Consider the following 10,359-nt stretch of genomic DNA (forward strand, 5'->3'; position numbering starts at 1 on the left):
GGAGGGAGGGAGGGAGGGAAGGAGGGAGGGAGGGAGGGAGAGAGAGAGGGAGGGAGACAGAGAGGGAGGACAACGACCCCGGCCCGGCGATGGCCTCCGCCCCTCAGGGCCGGGGCGGGGCGGGGCGGGTCACGGTCACCGTGGTGACAGCATAACCCCGCCCCCCACCGGGCACCGCCCAATCAGCGCCTCCGCTCCCTCACGGCGCCGCACGCGAGGCTCCGTCCCATTGGCCCACGTGGCAGCCCCCGCCCCCGCCCTGCCCGCGGCCAATCAGCCGCAGCCACCGCGGCCCTGCGGCGGGGCGGGCCCCCATAAAGGCCTCGCCGGGGAGGTTTTGCAATCGCCGCCCGCCTCGCGCCCACCATGGAGGAGCAGCTGTCTCTGCTGGTCCGGAGCCCCGCGCAGCGGCACCGCGACCTCCGCCTCGGTGCCGAGCCCGCCTGGACCGTGCGCCGCCTCAAGACCGAGCTGCGCCGGCTGCTCCCCGACGCGCCGGTGAGTGCGCCGTTCCCGCAGCCCCGCCGGGCGGGTCCCTGCGCGCAGCCCCGCCGCGCGGTCGGTGTGGGGGTGGTGGGGGCTGTCTGCCCGCGGGGCGGCGGCTGCTGTGGGGCTTTCGAGGGGCTCCGGCACCGGTACCTGCCCCGCGAGGTGTCCGGGTCCCGGTTGCGTCAGCCGCGCTCGGGCTATTTTGGGACTGTTTGTGGTTAATCATTAAGCGGCCTCGCGGGACGGCGCGTCCCGCAGGTGTGAGGGCACGTCAGAGCCGCTGGCTCCGGGAGCGGCGCGGGCGCGGGCACGGCGCCCGGCGGAGCGGCCGCGGCCCTTCCCGGGGCGGGAGGCGCCGCGCTGTGTGTGGCGGGGCTGGGCTGCAGGAGTGTGGCTTCCCCCGGAGCAGCCGCGCTCCGTGTCCCGCCGCTACCGCCGGAGCGTGTGTCGCCTTCGCAGAGCCAGTAAACTTGGAAACGACCTCCAGGATGATCAAGTTTAACCTTCGACCAAATGCCACGCTGGGAAATGTTATGTCTGTAGTAGTTTTTTTAAATTGTTCCAGGGATAGTGGTTCCATTTCCCGGGGTAATTTTTCACAGTATCCAACTGGAGACTGCCCTGCAAACTTAAGGCTGTTCTTCCTCATCCTGTCGCTGATTTCCTGGGAAAAGACCTGATTCCCCTGCTTTTGCCATTCTTTCCCTGGGGGTGTGGTGATTTCCCAAAACAGGCTCCGTGTGCTTCCACCAGCTGCTGTGGGACAGCTCCAGATGAGGAGCTGCTGCCTCCCCTTGGATGGGGTGTAACAGATTTACATCACACCACCTCCGGTGCTGATCAGATTACATAGAACTCCAGACTTCTGTTTTTAAGAAACACAAGTGTTTTTGTCGAGACTGTAAAAGATACAGCTCGAGTAACTTGAGTTCTTTGCCCAAGGGACTTCGGATTCTTATGCGTGTTTGAACCTCGATAATATCCCACTTGGGCATTCAGTTCTCATAACTTCAGCTGAATTTAGATGTGCATAATTCCCTCTGCACCTGAGTATGTGGGATACTCCAAGCTGCCTGCCTCTCTCATCAGCTGTAAGCTGTGTTGGTTAATGCTTGGCAGAGCAAGTAATCCTATTCTTTGTTTTCTTTCTTCAAAGCCTGAAGAGAACCAAAAGCTGATTTATTCTGGGAAGCTGCTGCTTGATCACCACTGCCTAGGAGAATTGTTGCCAAAGGTATAAAAAAGTGTGTTTTATGATGTGCTGAAATATATCCAGAGAAGGGATTTTTTTTTTTAACAGATCTTCCCTTATATTTCAGCATGGGGAGCTGCATGCTCTTCATTTGGTATACAACTTCAAGACTCCTGCAAATATGCAAGAAACCAAATCAGAGGTAATTAGACTTAACTCTGAATCTTGGGCTTGTAACTGAAAACAAGATCTGTTGGATGACCATTTTAAAGTTCCCTGTTACTGCAGGTTTTTCCTGTTAGTGCAGCAGCAGTATTGCTTTGTGGTAATCTGGAAATATAAGAATTTGGATTAAGTTGAGTGAAAAGTAACAGTTAATCAGTAAAGATTCTCATGGCATCTGTTAAGAAAGATCTAGTTGTGATGTGCTGCTCAGGAGAGAAATGCTTTCTGGCAGATTCAGTTTTATTAAACAGACTATGACTTGCTGTGTCTCAGGCATGTTTGACAGATGGAGCTTGTGGTCAGGAGAGAAGCAGAGGGAAGTGGTTCTGATCTGTGGGGAGGGAAGAAGGCTGAGAACTGCAGACACTTCAACTGCTCCCATTAATGACTCATCTTTGGCTTCCTCTCTGCAGGCTCAGCCTTAGTGCTTGAGCTCCATAGGGACTGGTCTCAAGTACAAATGGCCAAAACTCATTCTTTCTTTAAAGTGGCTGGGCAAAGGTTTTCTAGAGGTGTGTTCCTGTTGCCCATTAAAGGCACTCTGAACTAACCCTACTTATGCCTGGTGGTTGCTAGATGTGAGCCAGCTTTGGCTGTTAGACAGATGTATCACCACAGGACAGCTGTTGAACTGTGTACAGCAATTTGTGCAAGCAGTACAAAGCCAGAGTGTCTTTTGTATTTTATGTTTTTATAACCAGATGAACACTGAATGTGTGCATAAGAAGTAACAAATATAGTATAGGTCATGTGAAAGGGAAGAGTACTATCAAATCAGTTTTACATCCCAGCCTTTTGGCTCTGGGACCTTTAAAATACTGATAGAGGTGTTGGTGGTATGGTGCCCAAGAGCAGGGGCAGCACTGAGAGGTGCTATGCAGGTGTTAAAACAAGGGCATACTTGTGGGGTTCAGCTTTTTTGCATGAAGTGTCCTGAGTAAACCTCACTGTCTGCACTGCTGTCTGTAGGTTAAAGCTGATCAGCCCAGGTCACCCTCAGAAGCCAGGCAGGAATCAAATGTGTCTTCCTCAGATGGTGGAAGATTGAGGAGCTCTTCAGGTGTTCACTCTTCAGCAGAAGCCAGTAATGGGTAAATACAATTTCATGTACATCTTTAAGGTTTTTAAGATGGTATGTTTGTGTTGGATGCCAGATCCTTATGCCACATCTACTGTGATAAGTCCATAGAACATGGCCAAATACAAGGCTTTATATAAAAGCTTTAGTGGACATAAGAGTTTAGATTGGAAGGGACCTTTAAAGGCCATCTAGTCCAGCCCTCTGCTATGAGGGACACCTTTCACTAGATCAGGTTGCTCTGTCCAGTCTGGCCTTGAACACTTCCAAGGATGTGGCATCTAAAGAAAAATGCACTGCTCTGTTTATTAGGAAGAAAATCTTTCCTTTGCTCATGTGGATAAAGAGATGTGTGGAAGGAGGAATTAATTTTGTATTTGGGTACACAAACTGGCAGAAGCTATTTACATTGTTCTGTAATAAACTGCTCTTGCTATTAGTCCAGTGTTTGCTAATGAATTTTTTCAAATTTTGACCAAGGCTGGAAACAACTCAGCGTCCCTTCCAGAGTGTGGTTCCTGGCTTCTCTGCCTACACAACCTACAGCATGCTTCAGATGTCCTGGTTCCAGCAGATTTATGCAAGACAGTATTACATGCAATAGTAAGTGTTCTATTCCAAGCTGCCAGTAGGAAGTAGAAACTGTAATTTGAGAAATTTGAGTGTTCCTGGCAGTTCTTCCTCTTTTGATGCTGCTTGGAGACTTCATCGTAACTTGTGCTGAGTGTTGTGGGGATGTACCCCAGCTGTGCTGCTCTGGTACTGTTCAGGCAGTGGTTCTGAATCTTGCCCATTGCCTGTCTGACTCTTGGGAGGGCAGGTGTTTCTAGAGTAAATCTGATCCTGCTGATGAGCCTTGCTTTTTTCTTTTTTTTTTTGACTGCTCCAAGTGCACACAGCGTTGACTGGACATCACTGACAGGTCAAGCTGAAACTTGCAGAAAGCTTTTAGACTATCTACAGGTTGCTCTAAATTGTTTTTGTGAAATATTGACATTACTGTGGATATAGGGGAGGGTGCCTGGTTTGATTTGTTGGAATCACTTTACAGCTGTTATGGGTAGAACTAAATGCTTCTGTAGCCTCTAAACTTGATGCTTTGTACTTGCATGTGATCTGATTATTGTTAAAGATGGATAGATTTTTTTTTCACACAGGGCCTGTGTGATGTGTGATAGGGTTTGACTAAGCATCATTCTGTACTTTGTTCTCTGGTTCCAGCTTGGCTTCTACTGCTGCATCTGCTGACCCATCCCATGCACGGCATTCTCAGGAGATACCAGTGGCACCAGTGACACCTCCAGCTCCTCTCCCAGACCCGTTTCCTGCCCAAAACCAGCCTGGAAACCAGAATGTTGCTGCTCAGGTTAATGCAGTGGCTGACCAGAACTTGAGGATGAATGCCCAAGGGGGGCCCCTCATGGAGGAAGATGAGGAGGGTGGCAACCGAGACTGGTTGGACTGGCTTTACTCAGCAACACTGTTATATGTTTTTATCAACATGGTCTATTTCTACTCCAGTATCAGCAGACTCCTTCTTGTCATGGGTGGCACTGTTCTGATGTATCTGTAAGTGTATGGTGTTAATATTTGCTGTTCAGAAGGGCTTCACTGGAGTATTGAGTTCTGTGCTGTTCTCAGCTTTCTCTTGGTTGAGCTTCGTAGGACTTTTGGACCTGGAAATGTCCACTCTTTTATACCCTGGCTAACTCAGTATTTAGAAAAAAGATAAGCTTATGTCTGGATTAAATGAAGAATGTGGCTGATCTCACTGGGGTTTTGCAGTTTCTGGTGTGGCTTTCTATTTTGGGAAACTACTTGAAGCCAGAGTAGCCCCTGTTGTAAAACTCCAGCAACTCAGCAGCCTAGAGCAGGCAGACCTGTAGGTTCAGTGCAGAAAATTACAGTTTCATTGGGAAATAAGTGGTTGAAGTCTGGGAAAAGGGTCTCACTCTTGGCTGTTTCAGTTGTGCATCCATGCAGTTTTTCTGCTGTGCTGCCCCTTTGGAGAGCAGACCAGGCTGAACTGCCTTGGAACCTCTCAGGGTAGGGAAATATAATTAGGATGAAAACACAGATGGTAATGGACCCTTAGCTGTTATGCTTGGGATATCTTATCTGAGAAGATAACCTCCAAAATTCTTTGATCACCTGTGGAACAAGTGATGTAGGTGTCTGAATTGCAGGTCTAGGAGTTAAAAGTGGAGCAACTTTTCCAACATCTCTGTATACTTGGAAAGTTGAAGGTTAATTGTTCCACTGAAAGTCCTTAAATGTTACTCTTGATGGTTGCCAGCAGCTCTGAGCAGTCAAATGTGCAGCTGTTGTGTAACAGGATGAGTAATGTTGAAAAAGCATTAATTAATTAATGAATCTGCTGATTCCCCAGGCACCATGCTGGATGGTTCCCATTTAGACGAAGACCAGTTCAGCCCTTCCCAGGCAATGTTCCTCCTCAAGCTGCTCTAAACCAGGACCAGAACAATAACTTTCAGGTATTGTCTTGCTGTATTTTTGAACCATGAAACTTTCTGAAGTTTTGCTTTTGGTTTAATAGTTGTGTAGTAGTTAAACTTTTCTTGGGGCTTCTGTAGGGCACTATCTACCATGGGAGAATAATTGCCACCTGAGTCCTCCATACCAAAATATTTCAGGATGAAAGTTATCTTTTAGTTGCTTCTGTCCTTCAGGAAGTTGTAATGGGAAGTGGTCTGTCACAGGCTGGAATTGAGGGCAGGGTTCAGGCTACACCTGTAGGATTTGGGTCTATAAGCAGTTTTCATCTTTCATGTCAAACTGACAGTTTTGATGTCAATGTAATTAGCTGTAAATACATAATTGACCTGATCTGGTGCTTGATGGCTGTTCTGGACAGTGTTTCTGGACACCAGTGTGAGTTAATCTGTACTGCCAGTGTGCAGCTTGGGTTTTTGACTTTGTATCTGGTGCTACTTGAAAAATTTTATATTCAAACGATGACATTTTGGCAACAAAAACTTCATTTGATGCCTGATTTTTCTAATGCATTTCTGAAATTCTGCTTTACCAAGTGTCTTTTATTTTGGCAGGGGGAAAATGGAGGCAGAACAAATGAGTCTGAGACACCTCCTGATGAGGGACAGGCTTTCCAAGAACTGCAGCAGGCCAACCCTTCACTCATGAGCACAGTGTGGGTTTTTTTCAAGACTTTCTTTGCATCCCTCCTCCCAGAAGGGCCTGGACTGACCCGCAACTGATTTGTCACCAGTCTGCTCATGTGAAACTGCAGTGGACACCTGAGAGAACTGGACACCAGCTCCACACCAGGCATGGAGAGGGATGGCACTTCCTCTGGCTTTCACTGACCAAGCAAATAAAGCTGCAAGAAGCCTTACATCATTAGAGCCCAGAGACTGAGATGCTTGTCCTCATTCAAAAGAACTTTGTTCCATAGCATTTATTAGGTACCTATGTAGAGGCTTGGCATTGTGGACTTGTGCACTTAAGGCACAGGCTCTGAGTGGGTGTGCAAAAATGTTAGGGAAGCAAATTGCTTCTTCTGTGCAATGTGATTCCTGTTGGAATGTTTCAAATGCTATTTTAATTACACTGAGTGTAGGATCTCAAACAAAAATTGCTAGATATGCATTAGCAGATTTTTAGGAAAGATCTGTTGTTAAATTGCTTCAACAATATTTTAAATTCTCTTTGTAAATATTTCCCTATGAAGAATGTATTGTGCAATCTTCTTGTTGGACAAAGTGGAGGACTGTAAGATGGTGATGTGGATAAGAAATTACCTCAGTGGAGCTGCAGACTAAATTTCATGTTGCTGAATTCAGATAGTTTAAATTCAAGATTTAATTCCCGCTGGCCTTCCTCTTTCCCCTCTGCCCTGCTGCCAGATCATGGGGGAAGAGTGTGTTCAGGTCTAAATATATTTTGTAAAAACTTATGCAAAATGTAAACTTCACTGCTTTTGGATGCAAAGTTAAATTCCTGTATTCAACTTTGCATTTTCACTCCAGTGCAACTCCTCTTGTATTCATTGTGTTCCCTTTAATTTCTGATATGGTTAAGGGCTGTTATTGCAATAAAAATTTGCAGACATTTATATCTACATTTGTATATATCCTCTACAGCAATCAGAAGGCTGCCTGTGCAAAGCACAGGGTGTGTTCTTGCCTGGTTTTTATTGAAGAATTGGGAAATGAGGGGAAAAGGTGCTTAACTCAGTTCCTGGCCCAGCTGTGTTCTTAGCAGCCTCCAGCAGATAAAGTGCCTTCAGTAGCTTGGAGTTGGCTTGCTTATGGGAAGCTGGTAACAGAAAGGCCATGGGCATCTTGAAATGGGTAATTCTGTAGGTATTTGGGAAGTTGGGCTCCTTGAAGCCTGCCTGAGACTCATGGTGGAGTTGCAACACTGTCTTGGCTCAGGGTTTAACTTGGCTTGGAATGTGCTGTCTAGGAACAGCTGCCTCTCCTGGAACTTGTCACTCTTTTCCTGCTGCCTGTACTTGGCAGGACAATTTGAGGAGTGTTGGCAGGGCCAGCACGCATCAGTTGGGACAAGCAGTTGGAGCAGGTAATGCTTGATCTTGCCATGTCAGGTCAGACTAATGTTGAACATGGGTTGTTGATGTTCCCTGTGGAAGCCACTTAATCCTGGTGCTGTTTTTTGTTTGAACAAGTTATTTTCCAGGCTTGTTTTTCTGCTGTATCTTCAGTTTGCTGGAGACTTGGAAGATGGGTAGGACAGTGGTAAAATAATTTTTAAGTATTTTAAATCAAGTCACTTGAGAGGAAGTCAGTTTTGTTACCCCAGATATGTCCTGTCTAAGCCTTTGAGGATGTTCCTGGAGGAGGTGCCCACTCTTTCTTGCCTTGCAAATTGTCTGGTGCTGCTCTGGGAATTGCACATAGTGCTGGATTACTTGTGAAATCTCTAATCTGAAAATTTATCAGAGATAGCAAAACATCTGTTGCCTTGCAGCTTTTGCTGTTCCCAGGAGCAGTCTGATGGGTTTAAAACTAGTTGAAAAACTAATGAAGTGTAGCTAATCTCACTGCAGAGATGCAGTGAGAGTCCTGGGCCTTAGAGAACATTTCCTTAATGTTCTGTGAAATGCATAACCTCTGCCATTGGGGTGGAGGGGAGCTGTGAGCAGAACAGGACACACCATGTGGAAATAAATCCTGTGTAATCCTGCAGAGGCAGTTGGGAATGGTGTGCACTCAGGCAGGAGCACTGGGATGGGAAGGAACAGTGCCTGGCTGAGGGCAAGCACCTGTGACTGAGCCAGCCTGGTCTTAGGTGGAGTTGGGAGTTTAGGGTGGCCCTAACCCTGACCAGTGGGTGCCTGAGACCCTGGGAGAAAGCAGAGAGGACTGAGGCAGCTCAGCTTGCAGGGATGTCAGTGCAAACACTGAGGTGTGTCAGGAGGGATGGCAAGGAGGGGGACAGAGCCTGGGTGCCAGCTGTGGTGCCCTGAAAATGAGGGAATCCAGGTTAGATAAGGCAAAGATGAGCCTTGAATCTTCCAGAGCAAAGACTGTCCCCTCTGCTGGGACAGAAGTTGAGACACCAGAAGGAGCCTTGAGGCTTGTGGGTTTAGGAGCCTGGGTTTGCCTTGGCTCACTTCAAGCTCTGATTCTGCTGCTGGTTTAGCTCCTCTGCAGATCTGTGAGCTGCAGCACCTGACCATGTGCTGTGTGGGGCTCCTGAGAGCAGGCAGGCTGGGGCAGTGAAAGTCCTCTGGAGCTCCACAGTGCAGCAAAGTGAGCAGCAGGATCAAGCCAGTTCCTCTGCTGCTGTGTCCCCTGACACACTCTGGCAGCTGCTCCTAGCTGAGAGCAGCTCTCTGTTCCCACTGAGAAACAAGTTGGGAAAAATGTACAATCTGTTTTTCTCAGGCACCTTTGTTCTTGCTGTGGGAATTCCTAGCAGGCTGCTTGCTTGGGGGACCACTCAAGTCTTGTTTGAGGATGGATATGGCCCTGTCCTCAGCTCCTGGAACTTCAGTCTCATGACAATGAGGCTGCTGCTGAGCAGATAAGCTGGTGATGGTGGTGTTGGTGTGTGGTTTCCCCTTTTCTCTGCAGAGCTGTTTTATTTATGCACTGACTTGCCGTGTTTGCAGCAGCCTGGGACATCCCAAAAGCTGTGCAAGTGCCCAGCTGAGTGTCAAACCTTCCTGTGCTCCATTTCTAGCTGTGAGCCTGGTGGGATTTGAAATGCCTGCTGGTGTTCAATGTGGTGTGGATGTCATTTGGAGTGATATGGGGGTGAACCAGGTCTGGTGTGACAGCCCCTCACAAACCTGCAGCAAGGGCTTGAGGTCAGTTCATGTTCAGCTGCCTGCCTGGGAGGGTTAGAAAATCCTGGGAGATTTTTCTGGGGCTGTGTCTTGTGTCTGCCCAGTGGCCTGTGCTGCAGAAGACCCTCCCCATTTCCTTACAGTAGTATACTAGTTGTATACAATACATAGCTGTATTTTCTGCTCATTCAGTCTGGATTTGCCAGTGCCACAGAAATACAGCTGCTGCACTTCCAGCTCCAGCCCAGCTCTCCTGGGCACCCTCAGCTGAAAAGCCTGGGCTAACTTAGGGCACACCTGTGTGTGCCAGCTTATTTTTTCTTTTTAGAGGTTGTTATGGATGATACTGGTAGAGAAGAGAAGAAATTAAGTTGGCTTCAGGAGAATTTGGAGTTGCAGTGGGAAAACCCTCCCCTGGGGTCAGGATATCACCCAAAGACATCATCCTTGATGCTGAGAGCCCTCACTTCATTGTGTGATGGTAAATTCCAGTTCACTCCTGCTTTCTAAAATTTTGAGAGTAACTCTGGTAATACCAATTTCATTTAGCGTTTCAAATCTATATTCAAATATTGCATAGCTTTAATTGATTTAACTAGTTTATAAAATAGATTGTATTTGAATGTTACTTGTCTCAGTTTTATAAACCTCCAGGACAGATGGGAGCAGTGGTCTTTGGGCTGACCCTGCTGCCATCCCAGGGCTGTGTGAGTCCTGGCAGTGGTGCTGGAGCCCATCCTGCTGACAGGGGCAGCCAGAGTACCTGGAAGGCTCTCTCAGGAAGCATCTGCAGGGTTACACCAAATGTTTTGGTCAATGCAGCAGAAAGATTAATGGCATTGTGATGTACCTCTGCCCTGGACAACATGGGGAAAAACAAGCCCAGTTACAGGACAGTCCACAGCAAGGTGGTGAGTACATATGTGCGTGCACAGCCTTCAGATAAAGCCTTACACAGCAAATATTTATCAAAACATCTTCCAGCATCCCCTTTGCAGCTTGGGTGTTTAGCTTTTCTTGGGGGTTTAAAGCCTGCCCTGCCTCCTGCTAGCCAAAATTAACCTTTCCTTAGGTTTTTAA

The 10,359-nt window shown here is 47.6% G+C and overlaps 1 protein-coding gene across 1 annotated transcript; it reads left to right on the plus strand.

The window, feature by feature from the left end:
• Positions 1-189: 189 nt before the first annotated feature.
• Positions 190-7,083, plus strand: HERPUD1 (homocysteine inducible ER protein with ubiquitin like domain 1). The gene is made up of 8 exons (XM_056500657.1): positions 190-498; positions 1,646-1,723; positions 1,809-1,883; positions 2,876-2,997; positions 3,465-3,587; positions 4,206-4,553; positions 5,374-5,479; positions 6,053-7,083. Exons 1-8 carry the CDS (start codon positions 367-369, stop codon positions 6,218-6,220), a joined length of 1,152 nt encoding a protein of 383 aa, XP_056356632.1. The 5' UTR covers positions 190-366; the 3' UTR covers positions 6,221-7,083.
• Positions 7,084-10,359: the final 3,276 nt, after the last annotated feature.

The sequence above is a fragment of the Oenanthe melanoleuca genome, chromosome 11 (assembly GCF_029582105.1).
Source record: "Oenanthe melanoleuca isolate GR-GAL-2019-014 chromosome 11, OMel1.0, whole genome shotgun sequence".
Taxonomy (NCBI): domain Eukaryota; kingdom Metazoa; phylum Chordata; class Aves; order Passeriformes; family Muscicapidae; genus Oenanthe; species Oenanthe melanoleuca.

What these genes read in the sequence shown, in the direction of transcription:
- HERPUD1 (XM_056500657.1), top strand. Translation starts at nt 367, where the DNA reads ATGGAGGAGCAGCTGTCTCTGCTGGTCCGGAGCCCCGCGCAGCGGCAC. An exon ending in TGCAAGAAACCAAATCAGAG is followed by an intron (nt 1,884 to 2,875) that starts GTAATTAGACTT and finishes TGCTGTCTGTAG; the next exon opens with GTTAAAGCTGATCAGCCCAG. An exon ending in TCAGCAGAAGCCAGTAATGG is followed by an intron (nt 2,998 to 3,464) that starts GTAAATACAATT and finishes ATTTTGACCAAG; the next exon opens with GCTGGAAACAACTCAGCGTC.